General features: G+C 40.3%; 1 protein-coding gene across 9 annotated transcripts in view; it reads left to right on the top strand.

Moving 5' to 3' along the window:
* Nucleotides 1-22,268, top strand: part of rapgef4a (Rap guanine nucleotide exchange factor 4a) — a 293,410-nt gene that overhangs the window by 243,770 nt on the left and 27,372 nt on the right. For all 9 annotated transcript variants that reach the window (XM_063052160.1, XM_063052159.1, XM_063052167.1 and 6 more), the window contains 5 exons: nt 1,794-1,830; nt 2,094-2,172; nt 4,882-5,028; nt 12,259-12,356; nt 15,737-15,862. In XM_063052160.1, the coding sequence (XP_062908230.1) occupies nt 1,794-1,830; nt 2,094-2,172; nt 4,882-5,028; nt 12,259-12,356; nt 15,737-15,862 (487 nt within the window). The remainder of the gene's footprint in view (nt 1-1,793; nt 1,831-2,093; nt 2,173-4,881; nt 5,029-12,258; nt 12,357-15,736; nt 15,863-22,268) is intronic.

Below are 22,268 nucleotides of genomic sequence, written 5' to 3'. Positions count from 1 at the left end.
ACACTATTCCTCTTGAAATGAATGCCAACATAGCATTCGCTTTCCTTACTGCCGATTCAAGCTGGTGGTTAACCTTTAGGGTATCCTGCACGAGGACCCCCAAGTCCCTTTGCACTTACGATTTTTGAATTTTCTCCCCATCTAAGTAATAATCTGCCCGATAACTGTATTTCTTCTTCCAAAGTGTACAACCGTACATTTCCCAACATTGTATCTCATCTGCCATTTCTTTGCCCACTCTCCTAAACTGACCAAGTCTCTCTGCAACCTTTCCGTTTCTTCAACATTTCCTGCTCCTCCACCTATCTTGGTGTCATCCGCAAACTTAGCCATAAAACCATTTAATCCATAATCTAAATCATCGATATACATTGCAAAAAGAAGCGGCCAATTGATAGCCGTCCTTGCAGAGGATAGATCGAAATATGAAATACAGAAATATTGAAGGAAGATTTTGTTTCTGGTGAAAATTCTCTCAACCGTAGAAACACAGAAATGAAATAAAGTTAAACGAAATAAACAAAAATGAAATAAAGAGACAAGTCCACTTGTTAGAATTAAGTGGAGTTAGGAGAGACTGGATGGTTGGCTGCTTCTGTGCTGTATTATTCCAGTATTCTGTGAGCCAGTCTGGAACCAGAACTGGCCACTTAGCCTTGGGAAGTACTGTGCTTGAACTGGTTTGTTGCAGTCCTCCACATTATTAGTTATGCATTCATCTTCATCTATTGGTAGTATGTCTGCAATTCCTGTGTGCAAATAATCTATGTAAAGTATATATGAACAACAGTAATACTAACATACAAATTCCAAGCAAGAATCAGTACTTTTGCCTCTTGATAGTATCATTGTAACCTCAACTCTGCATTTCGGTAAGCTATTACCCCTTTGATTAAAGATTGGCTTTATTTATCAAATGAACATCGAAAAAAATCGGTGAAGTGCATCATTTGCATCAAGTCAAGTCAGCAAGGATTGTTGGGGCAGCCCACAAGTATCATCTGCTTCCAGCGCCAACATAGCATGCTCGCAATTCACTGACCTAATCATATGTCTTTGGAATACAGGAGAGAAAAACAGAGCACCTACAGGAAACCCCCTTTACTTATCAGGATCCTACAAGAGACCTGCAAGATTTCAATACCTACCTTTAAAGTTTGCAAACACTTTCCCAGTGCTCAGCCCTTGGTTTTCTGTCGTCGTCTTTCTTTTTAACTTCAGATGACCTGACTGTCGCTAAGAGGACAACATCTTCTGAAAGTCCATTTATACTATACTCCAATCTTCAAAGATTCAATAAGGATGATTTTTCCAACAAAATTTATGCTATTTTCTTAGTCTCATTGTCTTGGCTACTGATTTATTTTCAGCAAAGATATTTTTCTTTATAACTGATTAGCCCACTGCTCTGTTATATCCTTGATTTAATTTTCTTATTATTTGAAAGTAAAACTATTTGCTCTTTGTCATATCTGTTCTCTTTTCTATTGAATTCTTGTACATTGACATGGGAGCTTTCCTATCCGCTCACTGGTTTCCTGGAGTACCTGCAACTGGATGGCATATTTCTCAATGTTATCCATTACTGCCGGATGTTTTGGTTCCTGAGTTACCTTCACCTCTTCAGGGTGTTGATGGCAAAATCATTTGTTCTGCCATTGACTAGCATGAAAGTTTGGCTACAGACATGATACTTGTATCATTAAAACGCATTTTCTCTAATTAATATCTGTGTCCCTCTTGGATTTAATTATGTTGTACCAGCTAACAGTGAACTTCTTTCACTCAAATAGCTCTGAAGAAGGAAATGGCAAGACGTCACAGAAAAAGGTACCAACATTATAACTTTTAAAATTTGAAACATTTATTTTACTGAATAAAAATATTTGATGAAAGCCTTTTCCTCAAAATGTAGATTTATTGTGCATTTGTTAATATTATGAGTACTTTGTTTGAAAGCTTAACTACATTTATTAATACATGTATATATAATGAAATTATCTCATCATCAGTCCACAATGCTGCTTTCTGATTGTCAGGTATTTGAAACTTCATCTCAGTAAAGGATAAAACTATTCTTTGTATGATTACAGCACAAAGTTATTTTACGACAGTTTAGTTTTGGTGAGGATAGACTTCAAAAGAGACAGCCCATAAGAAGTACGAATGAAAGTAAGTTCAAAGTGTTTCTTTATCAAATACACTGATAAAATGCTGAATTTATTTTCACCCTTTTCATTGATTTGTGAAACATTTGCCAGGATATGATTACAGAGATGCTAAAATAGTGTTTCCCTTAGCTACTGGAGAGATAAGACCATTCAGAAAAAGATTGCATTTTAAAACCGATTGTGGAATACCTAATACTTTAAAATTAGAACTGACAGGATAAAATAATCTATTTTAAATCTACAACATCAAAATCTGAAGGAAAGAGACAGCTCCTTTGGACAGCAGTGCTGGCCAGTCTAGAAATGGTTAAAGAGGACAGGAAAATTTTTAATTGGGGAAGGGCAAATTATGAGGCTATAAGGCTAGAACTTGCGGGTGTGAATTGGGATGATGTTTTTGCAGGGAAATGTACTATGGACATGTGGTCGATGTTAAGAGATCTCTTGCAGGATGTTAGGGATAAATTTGTCCCGGTGAGGAAGATAAAGAATGGTCGGGTGAAGGAACCATGGGTGACAAGTGAGGTGGAAAATCTAGTCAGGAGGAAGAAGGCAGCATACATGAGGTTTAGGAAGCAAGGATTAGATGGGTCTATTAAGGAATATAGGGAAGCAAGAAAGGAGCTTAAGAAGGGGCTGAGAAGAGCAAGAAGGGGGCATGAGAAGGCCTTGGTGAGTAGGGTAAAGGAAAACCCCAAGGCATTCTTCAATTATGTGAAGAAAAAAAGGATGACAGGAGTGAAGGTAGGACCGATTAAAGATAAAGGTGGGAAGATGTGCCTGGAGGCTGTGGAAGTGAGGGAGGTCCTCAATGAATACTTCTCTTCGGTATTCACCAATGAGAGGGAACTTGATGATGGTGAGGACAATATGAGTGAGGTTGATGTTCTGGAGCATGTTGATATTAAGGGAGAGGAGGTGTTTGAGTTGTTAAAATACATTAGGACAGATAAGTCCCCGGGGCCTGACGGAATATTCCCCCGGCTGCTCCACGAGGCGAGAGAAGAGATTGCTGAGCCTCTGGCTAGGATCTTCATGTCCTCGTTGTCCACGGGAATGGTACCGGAGGATTGGAGGGAGGCGAATGTTGTTCCCTTGTTCAAAAAAGGTAGTAAGGATAGTCCGGGTAATTATAGACCAGTGAGCATTACGTCTGTGGTGGGAAAGCTGTTGGAAAAGATTCTTAGAGATAGGATCTATAGGCATTTAGAGAATCATGGTCTGATCAGGGACAGTCAGCATGGCTTTGTGAAGGGCAGATCGTGTCTAACAAGCCTGATAGAGTTCTTTGAGGGGGTGACCAGGCATATAGATGAGGGTAGTGCAGTGGATGTGATCCATATGGATTTTAGTAAGGCATTTGACAAGGTTCCACACGGTAGGCTTATTCAGAAAGTTAGAAGGCATGGGATCCAGGGAAGTTTGGCCAGGTGGATTCAGAATTGGCTTGCCTGCAGAAGGCAGAGGGTGGTGGTGGAGGGAGTACATTCAGATTGGAGGATTGTGACTAGTGGTGTCCCACAAGGATCTGTTCTGGGACCTCTACTTTTCATGATTTTTATTAACGACCTTGATGTGGGGGTAGAAGGGTGGGTTGGCAAGTTTGCAGATGACACAAAGGTTGGTGGTGTTGTAGGTAGTGTAGAGGATTGTCAAAGATTGCAGAGAGACATTGATAAGATGCAGAAGTGGGCTGAGAAGTGGCAGATGGAGTTCAACCCGGAGAAGTGTGAGGTGGTACGCTTTGGAAGGACAAACTCCAAGGCAGAGTATAAAGTAAATGGCAGGATACTTGGTAGTGTGGAGGAGCAGAGGGATCTCGGGGTACGTGTCCACAGATCCCTGAAAGTTGCCTCACAGGTGGATAAGGTAGTTAAGAAAGCTTATGGGGTGTTAGCTTTCATAAGTCGAGGGATAAGAGTTTAAGAGTCGTGATGTAATGATGCAGCTCTATAAAACTCTGGTTAGGCCACACTTGGAGTATTGTGTCCAGTTCTGGTCACCTCACTATAGGAAGGATGTGGAAGCATTGGAAAGGGTACAGAGGAGATTTACCAGGATGCTGCCTGGTTTAGAAAGTATGCAATATGATCAGAGATTAAGGGAGCTAGGGCTTTACTCTTTGGAGAGAAGGAGGATGAGAGGAGACATGATAGAGGTGTACAAGATAATAAGAGGAATAGATAGAGTGGATAGCCAGTGCCTCTTCCCCAGGGCACCACTGCTCAATACAAGAGGATATGGCTTTAAGATAAGGGGTAGGAAGTTCAAGGGGGATATTAGAGGAAGATTTTTTACTCAGAGAGTGGTTGGTGCGTGGAATGCACTGCCTGAGTCAGTGGTGGAGGCAGATACACTAGTGAAGTTTAAGAGACTACTAGACAGGTATATGGAAGAATCTAAGGCGGGGGCTTATATGGGAGGCAGGGTTTGAGGGTTGGCACAACATTGTGGGCCGAAGGGCCTGTACTGTGCTGTACTATTCTATGTTCTATGTTAAGAAGGGGCCACTTAGGATTAGATAGTTCCATTCTAGGTTGGCGAGCACTGGTCCATGGTGTGAACCTCCTGTTGGCTGATGCCAGATGCCAGTCTATCTGCCATACAGTCTTCTCTTTTAGTTCTTGGGGTTGCAGACTCAATAAGTTCTGTGTTGTGGAATTTTCCGTGCAGTCTCACAAAGTTGTTAAATCGTACATGTTATTTCTAGTTCTCTTTAAGGTTTACTGCCTTGATCATACTTACATCACAATCCGAGTCCACGTAGCAGCTTCTGTAAGAGACGTCATCAGTGCAGTTATAGACAAACTCGGATCAGTGGAAGACCCCATCCTTGTGAAATTGAGCTCAGCTGGAGGTATTATTTTTCATTTGCAATACAAGACAACGTTTATAAAGTTTTTATATCTCGCGCAGGTTCTTGAAATTGCAGTTGTTCTAAATTACTGTATCAATCAAAGAACTTAACACTTATTTTAAAACAAATATCTATTTGTGTTTTAAAAAGACCAAAGTTAGAGACCACATGCCACTTGACTGCCCTTCATCTCGAAAACCTTGACAAAAACTTCTTCCTTTCAAGTATAGGTTCAACATTTTTATACAGTCGCCTCTTGCTGTCTTGTGCACATGCAAAATTACTTTCTTTATTTTTCGATGTTTAATAATTTGTTTCTGTTTTGTTCAATTGGTGTTGTCTTTCCTTTTCATTCTCAATAAATCCATAGTGCAGGATTGGTAATAGTTTTATTCCTTGATTAGTTGAAAGTTATGTAATGAAATGTTTTATCAATAGTACTTGTATTGAACTGTAAAGAAACATTGATATTGGTCCAGCTAAGATGAGGGAAATTTTTCTGACATACAGCTAAATTGATGAGTATTTCAAGTAGTAGTTAGACCATAACACCGTGAGAGATAGAAGCAGCATCAGACCACTCAGCCCATCAAGTCTTCTCTGCTCTTCTGTCACAACTGATTTATTATCCCTCTCAACCCCATTCTTCTGCCTTCTCCCCATAACCTTTGTCGCTCTGACTAATCAAGAACCTATCAACCTCTGCTTTAAATATACCCAGTCATTTGGTCTCCAAAGCCATCCGTGGCAATGAATTCACCACCCTCTGACTAAAGAAATTCCTCCTTATCTCTGTTCTAAATGGACACCCCTCTATTCTGAGGCTGTGTCCTTTTGGTCCTAGAGTCACTCACTATAGGACATCCTTTCCACATGAACTCTATCTCAGCCTTTCTATATTTGATAAGTTTCAATGAGATGCCATTCATTTTCTAAACTCCAGCAAGTACAGGCCCAAAGCCATCAAACTCTGAGGATCTGACCTGGTCCCAACATATTGCTGCAGTTATAAAGAAGGCAAGACAACAGCTATACTTTATTAGGAGTTTGAAGAGATTTGGTATGTCAACAAGTACACTCAAAATCTTCTATAGTTGTACTGTGGAGAGCATTCTGACAGGCTGCATCACTGTCTGGTTTGGAGGGGCAACTGCACAGGACCGAAAGAAGCTGCAGAAGGTTGTAAATCCAGTCAGCTCCATCTTGGGTACTAGCCTACAAAGTACCCAGGAATTCTTCAGGGAGCAGTGTCTCAGAAAGGCAGCGTCCATTATTGAGGACCTCCAGCACCCAGGACATGCTCTTTTCTCACTGTTACCATCAGGTAGGAGATACAGAAGCCTGAAGGCACACACTCAGCGATTCAGGAACAGCTTCTTCTCCTCTGCCATCCGATTCCTAAATGGACATTGAACCCTTGGACACTGCCTCACATTTTTTCCCTAATGTACAGTATTTCTGCCTTTGCACGTTTTTTTTATCTACTCAATATATGTAATTGATTTACTTGTTTATTTATTATTATTTTTTTCTCTCTGCTAGATTATGTATTGCATTGAACTGCTGCTGCTAAATTAACAAATCTCACATCACACGCCAATGATAATAAACCTGATTCTGATTCTGATTCATACATTAACCCTTTCATTCCCAGAATCATTCTTATGAACCTCCTGTGGACACTCTCCAATGCCAGCACATCTTTTCTTAGATAAATATGTGCTAGCAACTCTGCTCACAGTACTCCAAGTGTGGTCTGACCAATGCCTTATGAAGCCTCAACATTATGTCCTTGCTTTTATATTCTAGTCCTCTTGAAATGATTGCTAACATTGCATTACCATCCTTACCACTCACTCAACCTGCAAATTAACCTTTAGTGAATCCTACACAAGGACTCTCAAGGCACTTTGCACCTCTGATGTTTGAATTTTCTCCCCACTTAGAAAATAGTCTACACCTTTCTTTTTTGTACCAAAGTGCATGACCATACATTTCCCTGCACTGTATTCCATTTGCCTCTTTTTTTGTTTATTCTCACAATCTGTCTAAGTCCTTCTGCAGACTCCCTGCTTCCTTAACACTACCTGCCCCTCCACCTGTCATCATATCGTCCACAAACTGGGTGATTACTCAATCAAATCTGTCATCCAAATCATTGACATATGACATGAAAACAGGTGGCTCCAACACCGACCCCTGTGGAACACCACTAGTCATTGGCAGCCAACCAGAAAAGGCACCCTTTATTCCCACTCTTTGCCTCTTATTTTAATAGTTTCTATCCTATTGGATTGAAAATCAGGAAATTTCATGAAAGAATATGTACAAACCCCATTTCCAGAAAAGTTGGGATATTTTCCAAAGTTCAATAAAAACAAAAATCTGTGATATGTTAATTCACGTGAACCTTTATTTAACTGACAAAAGTACAAAGAAAAGATTTTCAGTAGTTTTACTGACCAACTTAATTGTATTTTGTAAGTATACACAAATTTATAATTTAATGGCTGCAACACACTCAACAAAAGTTGGGACAGAGTTAAAATAAGATTAGAAAGTGCACAGAATATTCAAGTAACACTGGTTTGGAAGACTCCATATTAAGCAGGCTAATTGGTAGCAGGTGAGGTATCATGACTGTGTATAAAAGTAGCGTCCATCAAAGGCTCAGTCTTTGCAAGCAAGGATGGGTCGTGGCTCACCCCTTTGTGCCAAAATTCATGAGAGAATTGTTAGTCAGTTCAAAAGGAAAATTTCTCAATGCAAGATTGCAGAGAATTTAGGTCTTTCAATATCTACATTACATAATATTGTGAAAAGATTCAGAGACATCTCAGTGCATAAAGGGCAAGGTTGGAAACCACTGTTGAATGGGCATGATCTGCGAGCCCTCAGGCGGCACTGCCTAAGAAACCGTCACGCTATTGTGGCAATTATAGCCACCTGGACTCGGGAGTACTTCGGAAAACCATTGTCACTCAACACAGTCCGTCGCTGCATCCAGAAATGCAACTTGAAACTGTATTACGCAAGGAAGAAGCCATATATTAACTCGATGCAGAAAGGCCGGTGAGTTCTCTGGGCCCGAGCTCATCTCAGATGGACTGAAAGACTGTGGAACCGTGTGCTGTGGTCAGATGAGTCCATATTTCAACTAGTTTTCGGAAAAAACAGGCGTCAAGTTCTCCGTGCCAAAGATGAAAACGACCATCCAGATTGTTATCAGCGAAAGGTGCAAAAGCCAGCATCTGTGATGGTATGGGGGTGCATCAGTGCCCACGGCATGGGTGAGTTGCATGTATGTGAAGGTACCATTGACTCTGAGGCGTATATTAGGATTTTAGAGAGTCATATGTTGCCATCAGGGCGACGTATCTTCCCGGGACGTCCATGCTTATTTCAGCAGGACAATGCCAGACCACATTCTGCATGGGCTACAACAGCGTGGCTTTGTAGACATAGAGTGCGTGTGCTTGACTGGCCTGCTGCCAGTCCAGATCTATCTCTTATTGAAAATGTATGGTGCATCATGAAGAGGAGAATCAGACAACGGAGATCACGGACCGTTGAGCAGCTGAAGTCTTACATCAAGCAAGAATGGACAAAATTTCCAATTGCAAATCTGCTACAATTAGTATCCTCAGTTCCAAAACGATTAAAAAGTGTTATTAAAAGGAAAGGTGATGTAACACAATGGTAAACATGCCTCTGTCCCAACTTTTGTTGAGTGTGTTGCAGCCATCAAATTCTAAATTTGTGTATGTTTACAAAATACAATTAAGCTGGTCAGTAAAACTATTGAAAATCTTTTCTTTGTACTTTTGTCAGTTAAATAAAGGTTCATGTGAATTAACATATCACAGATTTTTGTTTTTATTGCATTTTGGAAAATATCCTAACTTTTCTGGAAATGGGGTTTGTATTTGTATCTTGATTATAAATGTACAGCACTGTGCAAAAAAACTCTGCAAAGCAAAAATACTTTCAAAAATAATGAAATGAAGATATTCCAAATATCAAAAAAAACTATAAGGGATAGTAAACAGAAAAAAAACTAAACTAAATCTAACCTAAATCAATATTTGGTGTCATCACTCTTTCCCTTTAAAACTGCATCAATTCTCTTAGGGACACTGTTGTGCAGTTTTATAAGAAAATCTGCTGGTAGGTTGTTCTAAGCATCTTGGAGGACTTGCCATAGTTCTTCTGCAGACTTTGGCTGTCTTGCTTTCTTCTGTCTCTCCAGCTAATCCTAGGCAGCCTCGATGATGTTGCGATCAGGGTTCCGTGGAAGCTGTACCATCTGTTAGGGAGCTCCTTGTTGTTTTTTCGCTGAAGGTAGTTCTTTATGTCCTTGGCCGTTCGTTTGGAGTCAGCATCCTGATGCAGAATGAAGTTGGAACCGAGTAGACCCCCCCCCCCCTGATGGTATTGCATAATAGATGAGAATCTGCTTGTACTTCTCAGGACTGAGGATTCCATTAACTCTGACCAGATCATCAACTCCATTTGCAGCCCTAGGCCTGCAGGGAACCTCCACCATGCTTCGCAGCTGGCTGCAGACACTCACCCACGTAGTGCTCTCCAGCTCTTCTACATACTCACTGCCTCCTGCTTGAATCAGAAATTTCAAGTTTTAACTCATCAGTCCAGAGCACTTGCTGCCATTGTTCAGCACCTCAGTTGTGTTTTTGCGTGTAGGTGAGTCTGTCGGCTTTGTTTCCACTTTGGAGGAATGGCTTTTTGGCAGCAACTCTTCTCTGGACTGTAGAGGGGTGAGGGGTGTACTTGGGTTCCGGTAGTTTCTGTCAGTTCCGAGCTGATAGCAGTGCTGGACTTCTTCCGATTTAGAAGGGACATTTAGTTTGATGTACCTCTCACCAACTGCACTCAGTTTCCGTGGCCAATGACTGCGTTTCTGATCCTCAACCTTGCCTATTTCTTTGTGCTTCTTCAGAAGAGCTTGGACAGCACATCTTGAAACTCCTGTCTTCTATGAAATTTCTTCTTGGGAGAGACCCTGCTGATGCAGAACTTATGTCTTATTGCTGTGCTACCTTTCACCATGATGTAAGGGTTAATGATCTGAAGGTTAACCTGTCACATCTGTCATACCCTCACCTTTTTAGTTTGGTTGTCCTTCACCCAGTTTGAGTCCTTCTACATCCTCTTCTGTTTCAGTTAACCAGTTTTGTTCATTCAACTCAGTGTCATGGCACATTAGCTTCCTGTTTGTTATCTTTGTTTAAATATGCACTGGGCTATACACCTACAAAGTAAACAAGCTTTTATTTGACAAGTGATGTATTATCTAATATATTACTTTCTTTAGCAAAATACAAAAATTTCTCTGTTTCATTTAATTTTTTTTGGAAAATGAGCATTTGGAAATCGAAAATTTGCTCTTTTCTACTGCCACACTAATGCAGAAAATAAAAAACATTAAACATCTAAAACAAAAATTGTATTTAAAAAATCCAGGGTGCCTAAGACTTCTGCACAGTACTGTAAATTCAGATTTTCATAAAAATTCCATAAAAAGGGAGGAGAAGATGGCAGCGCAACACAGCTGGCAGCAGCCACTCTGGTGGTGATGTCTGTTATTTGTCAAGTAGGGTGCCGTGCACAATCCTGATTTGATGGAGACAGACGTGAGAGCACGGAGGAACATCTGGTGAAACTTCTGAAATGCCTGCTTCGCTGCTGCTGCTACTGTGTGGTCCAGAATCTCCGGAGGAGAACGCCCCAAGTCCTCGGCTTTGCTTGTTGCTTGGCGGCCGGGGCAATGTCGAAGTGCTCGACAGAGGATGGTGCTTGGAGAGGCTGTGTCAGAGGGGCTGGTCGGAGGCTGGAAGTCTTCGGACAGACTCAGAGTCCGCTGCGATCGGGTGTTTCCAGTGGTGCTGCATCAGCAAGTTGGCAGCGCTTGGAGGTTCATGGCAGGGAGAGTTTCTCTCTTTTGCCGCCTACGTGAGATGATGAGTCTATCGGGACTTTGAGACTATTTTTTACCGTGCCCATGGTCTGCTCTTTATCAAATTATGGTATTGCTTTGCACTGTTGTAACTATATGTTATAATTATGTGGTTTTGTCAGTTTTAGTCTTGGTTTGTCCTGTGTTTCTTGTGATATCATTCTGGAGGAACATTGTATCATTTTTAATGCATGCATTTCTAAATGACAATAAATGAGGACTGACTGTCCTCATAATCTAATCTAAGATAATCTAAAAAATTCACATTAGCAGTTAAAGTTTCAACATGTCTTTCTCGACTACAGGGATCCAGATCATTAGATTCTGCTGGAGCTGATCTTTACAACTGAGGAAAGCTGAATCCTCTAAATGCTCAATTAAATGGACATGACTTTGTGATTCATTTACCCAATTCCATAATTTATTGACTAAAACATACTAACTTGCACTTGCTTTCTATCGACTGGAATGGAAAGTTGTTGCTGTATTTTTATTAACAATGAAGTTGGCAGTCACAATAAACTACTCATTAAACTGAACAAGTCAGCCGAGCAGCAGTTCATTACTGATGTCATTTATTCAGGCTGAATATTACAAAATTAGGTTATTAATTTTCAGATCACATTTTGCAGCAAAATTTCACTGGTAATAGTAATGTAAATGTATATGCAAATAATTATTTCACTTCAATTTATTTTTGCCTTTTTAAGCCTCTTTCTGTGATCCAGTGTTATTTAGACAAGCGATCAGGTTGGCAGCCTAACTTCAAGGCTTAGTCGATGTCGCTCTCAATCTGGTTGTCAAATTGGTGGTTGTAAATTATCCTTTAGCGTAGGTAAGTGCCTACACTAATTGAAGAAGAATGAATGGGCATGTAAGAGAAAATGAGTAGCTGGGTCTCGGGGGAAGAGGCTGATGGGATTGCTCTGCTGAGAGCTGGCATGGACCAGACAGGGCAAATGGTCTCCTACTGTGTCTTAAGTAAGATCGTGAAAATAGAACATTATGCCCAACGAATATCTCATCCAATTAATTTGATTTCATCTTTTCCATTTTCTCCATAGGAAGAATTGTTTGTTCAATTAACTTTTTCTGGTTCGGAAAGGGTATACCATATTGTGATGTGGTCCCAGTGTGCTTGAGCACCTGAATCACTGATGTCTCAATATTCTAAAATAAATAAAAGATTGTATAATGGAAAGAAAAAGATAATATCATTGATGTTCACTTTCATTGTTCCTCATTTATTTCAGAAAAAATGGTATTGAATCCAAACGATGTTTCAGTTTTCACAACGACCAATGTAAATGGACGCTTGTTTGTTTGTCCGAGGGAACAATTTGACTCTCTGGTATGTATCTTCTGAATCTGGTTTATATATTTGTCACCTTGTGTACAAGTTCTCTTATACCCTGTTGTAGAATGGAAATATACCTTAGTTTTTAAAATGTACTGTCCACATTATGAATCAACCATACATAGATTTGCCTTCGCAACTGATCACCCAAACTGATAAACATTTCAATTACTTATCTTCATTTAAACACTTTACAAGTTTAAGTGAATCAGTAAGATTAGACTTTGCTGATATTTTGCTCTCTAAAGTCAAACGAATGACATCACTGCTGGCAATTTAGTCAGACGGGTTACTTATTTAATCTTTTCTTACCAGGATTTCAGTGTAGATTACAGATCGTTTATTAACTTCCTGTCAGCTCATGATATTAGGTGAAAAATAACAATCTTATCTGAGATAATATGAAGCTGTGTAGTGTTCGGGTTTCCATGATCCCTAAATTACATACCTGAACCCCATGCAGAAATAATTGGAGATTAGTCTTTTATGTACATGCACACCTTTAAACATACTGAACTAGTAACTTCTGAAGGCTGAAGATTTGATCTTCTGGTTCATTGGTCTGAACCGTGTTTTTCCAGATTTGAAGTGAGGCAGCAATTTGTTAACTTCCAAGAGAAAACAACAAAAAAAAAAGATAGGAGAAAGATCAAACACTGAACATAAAATCAATGCAAAGGAGATTTGGGAGAACTATTAAAGTTGTTGGGAAAATGGAGAAAAGGCCTGGGGAGAAGATCATCTTGCACCAAACTGTTTTTTTTTAATATACAGAAACAGTAATGGGCCAGACCAAGCCTAGTATCCACCCTCTCCTCCCCACACGATTCCTACAGTCACACCAACCATTTTCAGACTTGTAGGTCAAATTAAGCTCTAGGCCTCTCTGCCTGAAGGTCATTTTGCCCAGCAAAGCTGCAAAAGTATTGAAGGTTCTGGTTCTGTTCTGTCCTACCAAGTTGTAACTCTCCGCGTTTGTAACCATTAAATTTCATTTGCCATCTATCCTCCCTGTCCGTCAGTTTCTCCATTTCTCCGTCAAATCTAATACTGTCCTCCTCACAGGTCACCACACACCCAAGTTGTGTGTCATCAGCAATGTGAAAGATGAGCTTGTAAAGGTATATTAGGAAAAGTGCTGCCCTGAACTGACGCTTATGGAACACTAAACACTTCCAATCAGTCTTACTGTTTCCCATTTCCTTGCCAATGTTCTATCCATGCTGCTGCTGCCTCTTATATTGCACCTTTGATCACCATACGTGACATCTAATCATCTTCCTTTTGGAAGCCCTTACTGTCAGAGGCCTCTACAACTATTTCCATCAGGCATTTCAAAACAGTAGAAATAGATTTAAATGTTTTTTAAAAAAAAACTAAGTTCAATCAAAGTTATCTTTTTTAATGTATTTAACTGAAATTAATTGAATAGCTAATATTAATTTTAACAAAATGCTACTTTTGTTAAGTTCTTCCATTTAAGTTGCCAACCCCCTATTTCAGGTGCCAACCATGGCTGTTATAACTGAGTCCAGCAGTGGAGCAAGAGATCGGATGTACTGAAATCTGAACTCCATGTTCCCCACTTACAAACTGCCAAAACCAGTTGGTGTGTGTTCTTTTTAGCTGGTGGTCCTCTCTGGAAGTGCTAGTTGAAATATAGTCCGTACAGTCATCAAGCACAGAAACAGCCCTGTTGGCCCACAGTGTCAAATTTTATTGATCCCAATTCAATCCTATTTTATTGATTCTTGATTCCCCTGGCATATAAAGATCTTACAAGCAAGCATCAGTGATATTTATACTGGACAATTGAGCATCCTCAGCAGAGTATTCAAAAAGCAATTGTTTTTGCCATAGGAGGGATTAACTCTTAACTGGAAACTGAATTCCCTAGGTCTATAGACAGATGAAGACAAGTCTCAAGACTGCGTGTCTCTGTTTTGATCTAAACCAGTAGAATTTAATTTGAAAATGGTAATAATACTTTTCAGGGAATGCCCAGTCTTCTGAATCTAAATAATCAATTGGAAATGAAAATGAGATCTCCAGATGTGAACACCCTATTTCACCTTTGCAAACTACAGCTTTAGCTGAATCTGACTCTTCATTTTACTTGATCACAATTTTAAAAGACAAAGATGGAACTTGATCAAAGGAAAAATAAAATATAGCAGTGTATGGCAAAAGCAAAATAGGTCAGATAATGGAAATCAGACAACAAAGCAGGTGTTGAAAATATGCCATAGGTTGATCAGCGTTCATGAAGAAAGAAACTGAGTTAATGTTCCAGTTTGATAAGCTTTCATTGGATCACTGAACAGAACTTATTCAAATAGGAGTTAGTTGAACATTGACACAAGTGCATGGGATACATTCATAAGATGGCAACTAATTTGTAAAAAATGGATGAGCTTAAAAATAAGATGGTAATAGTAGATAATTAAGTTAGATGATTTTGGGAGATCACAAACAAGAGAAAATCTGCAGATGCTGGAAATTGGAGCAACGCACACAAAATGCCAGAGGAACTCAGCAAGCCAGGAAGCATCTATGGGAAAAAAGGTTCTACCAATAGGTTTTGGCCCAAACATCGACCGCACTTTTTTCTATAGATACTGCCTGGCCTGTTGAGTTCCTCGGGCATTTTGTGTGATTTGGGAGATGATTTCTGCTTAATTGGTAGCTTTAGAATCCCTGAAATACATATCAAGCTACTCATGTGGATCACAGATTGCCAGATTTCTCAAATTAATTACACAAGGTTGCAACAGGAAAGAGAAAGTTATGAGTCAAAAGTAATTATTTACAGCTTTTTCCAGACATGCTGATTTCTGACACTTTGGTGAAATGAAGGGAATTCTTCAAATCACGAGAGTGGCTCTGGCTTATTTTATCTGGTGGTCAAGTATTGATGTATGATGGTGGTCAAGAGCTTTCTATATCAGTAAATTGGGGGGAAAATAACTTTGCTGGAACATCTAGGAGAGCAGAAGGTGTCCCATTATGTTAATAGGGAACATTAGTACACATTGTGCCAATTGGTCCATTGGTGCAGTATCTTCCTGTGAAGCGGAAAGAGGGCTTATAAAGAATCTGTACAGATGTTACTCTTAGTTTTAAATATGTCAGACCAAATATTTAGACATCAAGATACTGTATATCAGGGCACTGTCATCCCTGACTTCTGTTGAAAATTCTTTTTCTTCAAGGATAATTTTTTAATGACTATCCCCTAAAATACCATTTTTTTAAGTTTGTAAACCCTGTCCTGAGGAATTTGGAAAAACACAAGTGCATCTTCCCAGCAGGTTTGAAATGCGGGTTCGATTGTGTATCTATTGATAAATTTTATTTGGTTTGGTCTTTTCCAGATGCCATTGCCGGATCAGGAAGGTCCATCTATGGGAACAATGGCAACCTTTGAGTTGATGAGTTCTAAAGACTTAGCCTACCAGATGACAATTTATGACTGGGAGTTATTCAATTGTGTACATGAGGTACAGTATGAGTTTCAGTGTGACTGTACAAAACTGTTAATTTTACCCATTCATGAATGATCATTGAAAAATCATACCCAGTAAACATGTATTCAGCTTCAGCAATAGAAATTTGCTTTTGTTTGTTCCATTATCTTTGGAAGAGCTGTTTATTTCATACCATACTGTATCTTTTCTGAATTTTTTTTTCAAATGTGTGTCCATTTGCTTTTTAACAAATTACTGAATTGACTGCACTTTGACGTCTATGGTAGGATGGCTTGTTAGTTTCCTGCATCAAGAAAAATTGTCTTGAGCTCCTCATTCTTTTAGTATGAAATGAAAAGTAAAATTTCTGATTTTCATTTCCTGGTAATTCATTCATTAACTGGTAAAAATTTCCCCTATTAACTTTATTGAAGCTTCCCAGGACTTTGAACCTGCAGAGACCCATGGGGAGGTAGGTTTACTTATCACCTCTGGAGCTTCCACATCAAACAACTCATTCTCCACAATTTCCTCCATCTTCAATGGGATCCTACCACCAAACACAACTTTACCTCCACCCATTCCCATTTTTGCAGAGATCTCTCTCTCCATGATTCCCTTATCCATTTGTCCCTCCCCACTGATCTCCCTCCTGGCACTTATCCCTGCAATCGGAAGTGCTACAACTGCCTAGTCAACTTCTCCCTCACCAGCATTCAGGGCCTAAATCACTCCTTCCAGGTGAGGCAACACTTCACCTACAAGTCTGTTGGGTTGTCTATTGTATCTAGTGCTCCCGGTGCTGTCTCCTCAGCATCGGTAAAACCTGACGTAGATTGGAGAACCACCTTGTTGAGCACCTTCACTCCATTGCACAGGCAGAGTTTCCCAGAGGCCAACTATTTGAATTCCACTGCCCAATCCCACTCTGACATGTTGGGCCACGACCTCCTCTACTGCCACGATGAGGCCACATTCGGCCTGGAGGAGCAAAAACTCGTATTCCGTCTGGGGAGCTTCCAACCTGACGGAATAAACATCAATTTCTCTAAATTCTGGTCATTTCTCCCCCCCCCCCCACTCTTTTTCCATTCCCAATTTTGACTCACCTCTTAACCTTCACCTTTCCCTCATCTACCTGTCACCTCCTTCTGGTGCCCCTCCTCCTTTCCTTTCTTTCATGGTCCACTCTCCTTTCCCATCAGATTCCTCCTTCTTCATCCCTTTACCTTTTCCATCTCTCACCTCCCAACCTCGCACTTCATCCCCCCCTCCCCTAATCACCACCCTTCCCCCTCACAAGGTTTCGCCTATCACCTTCTCACTTGCATGTCTTCTCCACCCCCACCTTCTTATTCTGGCTTCTTCTCCCTTCCTGTTGAGTCCTGTTGAAGGGTCTCATCCTGAAATGTGAACCATTTGGTCCTTTCCACGGATGCTACTGAGTTCCTCCAGGATTTTGTGTTTCATTGAACATGATGATTAGACCTCTTCTTAACCTTATCCATCATACCAAAAAGTGCCACTGTTTTTCTTCTAGCCCCTCCCCATTCCCTCTGAGCCCTGGCCACCTACCCATAAGTCATTGGCGGGAGTATAAAAATCACAAAATCATGTTGCAGCAGTATAAAACTTTGCCTGGGCCACATTTGTAGTAGAGTGTGCCGTTCCGGTTGCTGCATTACAGGAAGATCGTGGAGGCTTAGAGAGGGTGCAGAAGAGCTTCTCCAGTATGTTGTCTGAAGCAGAGGATATTAACAAATTAGGAAAGATAGGACAAAATTAGATTGTTTTCTCTGGAGCATCAGAGAATGAGGGATGACTGGATAGAAATATATAAAATCGTGAGATGCATAGAGGGAAGATAGTCAAAGTCTTTAAAGTTCAATGTAAAGTTACGATCAAAATACATATATGTCATCATATAGGACACTGAGATTCGCTTTCTTGAGGGCATACTCGGTACATCCAAGAACCATAATAGAAATTAGGAAAGACCGAATGCAACAGGTCGGGCAAGCAACTGGTGAGCCTGATGATTGAAGGGTAATAACTGTTCCTGCACCTGGTGTTGTGGGTCCTGAGGCTCCTGTACCTTCTTCCTGATGGCAGGAGTGAGAAGAGAATATGGGTGGAGGGGGTCCTTGATGATGGATGCTGCTTTCCTGTGACTGTAACTGTACTCCATGTAGATGTGCTCATTGGTGGGGACGCCTTTACCCATGATGGACTGAGCGGGAGCTTTTTGTAGGATTTTCCATTCAAGGGCAGTGGCATTCCCATACCGGGTAGGGATGCAGTCAGTCGATATACTCTCCATCACACATCTAAAGAAGTTTGTCAAAACTTTAGATGTCATGCTGAATCTTCGCAAAACTTATAAGGAAGGAGAGGTGCTGCTGTGCATTTTTCGTAATGGCAATTGCATGCTTGGTGCAGGACAGATCCTCTGAAATGATAACACCAAAGAATTTTAAATTGCTGGCCCTCTCCACTTCTGGTCCCTTGATGAGAACTGGCTCACAGACCTCTGGTTTCCTCCTCCTGAAGTGAATAATCGACTCCTTGGTCTTGTTGACAATGAATGAGAGGTTGTTGTTGTGGCACCACTTAGCCAGATTTTCAGTCTCCCTCCTATATGATGATTCATCACCACCTTTGATATGGCCAATGGCAGTAGTGTCGTCAGCAAACCTAAAAAATGGAATTGGAGCTCGGCTTAGCTTCACAGTCATAATTGTAAAGTGAGTAGATCAGGGGGCTGAGCACGCGCCTTGTGATGCACCTGTGCTGATGGAGATTGTGGAGGAATGTTGTTGTCAATCCAAATTGACTGGGGTCTGCAAGTGAGGACATCAAGGATCCAATTGCACAAGGAGGTGCAGTTGAACTGAACTCTTCCCCAGCGTGAAAATACCAAATACTAAGGGCATAGTTTAAGGCAAGAGGGTAAATTTTAAAGGAGATTTACGAGGCAAGTTTTTTTTACACTGAGGGATAGGTGACTGGAATGTGCAGTGATGGAACAGATCTGATTGCAATGTTTAAGAAGTACTTAACAAAATACATCTAAAAACTGGGAAGACATTGCACTTGGGGAAATCTGTTCAAGAGGGATCTGCACTACATGAGAGCTAGCTCCGCTGTGCTACAGAAGACAAGAGGTAGCTGCAAACTGAGAGACTGAACACTAAGAAACCCAACAACTAACCACAGGCACCACTTGCTCGTGTCCACACAGCACCAGTACATGTGGATCCCAGATCAGCCTCTGCAGCCATCTGCAGATATCCCACCTCTCCCGGAAGTTCCGGGAGTCTCCTGCATAGTAATAGTGGCTCCCTGATGCCTGCAAATTATATACAATATCACGGAAATCAATTTTTTTGAGAGCGAGAGAGAGAAAGCAAGAGAGAGTGCGAGAGCGACCACGAGAGAGAGAGAGAGAGAGAGAGAATGAGAACGAATGCGCCATGGCAGAGTGTTCCAAAAAAAGAAAATATAAAACATACGTCACCCCAGACTACCCTAATGTGTACCCCTGCCTAATAGGGGTCAAAAATAATGGCAATGTTGCTCACTGCACTATTTGCAACAGTGACTTTTCTATTGCCCATGGTGAGTTAAGACTGTAAAAGACATGTTGAGGTGAGTTTAACAGGTGTCATTCATTCATTAGCGTAGCTAACGTTATTTAAACTAGCTGGCCAGCTGCTCAGGAGCTACTCTATTGTAGAGATCCCACCTCTTCCCGAAGTTCCGGGAGTCTCCCGCAAATTGATGGTGCTACCTCCCTGAAATGAGTTTTTGCAGAGTGGGATGTCTGCATCTGAGGACCCCCTTAGGACAACATGTTACTTGACTTTAGTGCTGCTACTAAAAGGCACGTGAACAGGCAGGGAATGGAGAGGCATAGACCATGTGCACGCAGATAGGATTAGCTTAATTTGGTATCATGCTGAGTGCAGACATCTTGTTTTCTGTTCTATTAGTTTGTTAGCTTTCCGTTGTAAATCACTAACGTAGCCTCTACATGGGCTCCAGTGTGAGGGTGTGAAGAGGACACCCACTGCACCTAAGCCAAGTCAGATAAAACATTTTTTTTAGAATGAGAGCATAAATTGGTATATCACCTTTCACACCCAAATATTACTCGAACCTTTACAGCCAATGGATTACTTTAGAAGCTTTATTATTGTTAAAACATTGAAGCAACTGCCATTCTGTGCTCAGCAAGGTGGAAGTAAGTTGCTGTTAAGAGTGTATCGGGTAATTTATTATAGTCAGAGCACCAGAAGAACACTAAGGTGAAGATAAAGGGTCCATTTTCTTTGAAATAGTGCCATTGAACCCTTTTATCTTCACCTAAGAGCACAAACGGGGCTTTAATTGAATAACAATATCTCTGCCATCAGTAATGCACCAGTGGATATTTTGCCTAAGTTGTGTGCTCAGGCCTCTACAATGGGATTTATATCCAGCCTTTAGGCTCATATGGGGGTTTTACAGACTGTCCCATTGTTGTCACTTTTTTGCTCATGTCAGAGCATTAAATCTTGTGACTCCAAATGCTAATTATGCAGTTTCACCAACAGACCTAATCCCCCACCAAAGTAAATTAATACTGACTCTCGTTGTTCATCTACTTCTTTTGAGGTTCTACCTTTTTGTCTATATTTTCCACCCCATGCTGCTTTGCAAAAGATAGGACCTTACAGTGGCAGAAGTGTTTACAATTACAAAATATTCAGTTGCCACGATTCTCAGTTTCTGGCCATTACCCAGCCTCCTCTACATTGTCACTGTAGTCTTAGATTACTCAGTGATACACATTTATCGAATATTTGTGGGTACTTATTTGCATCTCGTGTCACCTTTGTACTCCTGCAAAAAGCAGCAAGTCTTAGTTATGTCAGTGATAATACTGTAAACCTGATTCTGATTTCAGCCTTTAGTTTTATCTCCAGTTTTTTTCTGGCTGTAAAGAGATTCTCAAGAAACGTTGCAACTTGCAAGCAAGTTAGTTCAAGGAAATTATTAAGCTTACCCTCTTAAATGTATTGTCACATTTAAGTGTTTCTGCAGCATGGACTTGGTCATTTTATTCCTGCCGTTTTTATTTCACCACTGCATAACCTTTACCGTTATTAACCTTATGCAAGATAATATCCCTCTGCACTTCCCGAACTTGCAGCCTGAAATTTCATCCACTCCACTTAAATGTCATGAAACCGACATTGGCCTAGGAAAGCTGGTGGTACCACAAGATCGATGACCTTCTTAAAAGAAAGATTAAAATGTTGTCATACAGTGCAAAGGAACAGTGTTTCACATCAAAATGAATGTATGTTTAAAACACAGATCGTTGGTACATTGCCAGGAGCAGTGAATGCCTTAATTTCTATTTTTAGTTGTTCATTCATATTAAAGTGAAGTATGTCTCATGGAAGTACATATGTTGTCAGACAGGAATTGCAGTTCAGTGAAAAAGTTTCCTCAATGTTGATAATGTCCATAATTTTCATATTATAACCTCCTTTAATTTTATGTGCAAAACATATTTTTGCACCATGTTTAAATGTGAAACAAACACTCTATTAATAATCTTTGCCAGTTTTGGTCTTGTGCACCGTGTGCTGGATTCTGCTGTCAATCAGTTTGTAGATTAGATTATGAACTACTAAATATACTCATTAAATGCAAGATAAGCAGCAGCAGAGAGAGACTATTTTCAGTGAATTTTAAATCATTTATACTCCCTCCTCAATTTTAAAAAAATAATTAGGATAAGTTGCTAACCTGGTATAACTCTCTTGCACTTAATGGCTTTGTAAAGTCCTTCAGATCTCCATGAAGCCTCTTCACATGTAATGCTGAAAATAAGTGATAATTTGAATGAGAAGGCCCAAGACCTCTCTTAGCTTGGGCAAGGAGCTATCAATTTCCCTTCGTGGACTGGTCCACAAGACCTCTTTTCCAGAAAAACTGAATCGATTTCATCCACTTCAGGAACAAGCTACATCAAATATGTACCTTGTACCCTTGCATTCGTGCCCCAGCATCAAAAGAATATTTCACATTGCGGACATTTGAAGTTGCCTTAGACTTACCAATTAAGTTGACTGACTTGGTTTCTCAAGGTAAAATTCAGATTCAGATGTATCTGAAATACATAGGCAGCTGATAAAATATAATTGCTGAATAATCATTGAAAAGTTGATTTAATTATTTTGTAAAAATTGCAAATAATGTTTAGTATTTAATTTGGTCTGTAATCATCCTTGCCAAGCTGGTGGATTGTAGACTCAGTGTTTCTCTGTAATCTTTTATGCAGGTAGACTGATAGATTATTTAAGATGTCATTGCAGTGACAGATCATAGTCTCAAAGATAATGAAAGAAGTATTCTTGTGCCTGAATGTGTGATCAAACTTGTGTCA

The sequence above is a fragment of the Mobula hypostoma genome, chromosome 6 (genome assembly GCF_963921235.1).
Source record: "Mobula hypostoma chromosome 6, sMobHyp1.1, whole genome shotgun sequence".
Classification (NCBI taxonomy): Eukaryota; Metazoa; Chordata; class Chondrichthyes; order Myliobatiformes; family Myliobatidae; genus Mobula; species Mobula hypostoma.
This window is presented reverse-complemented; position numbering and strand designations above follow the sequence as displayed.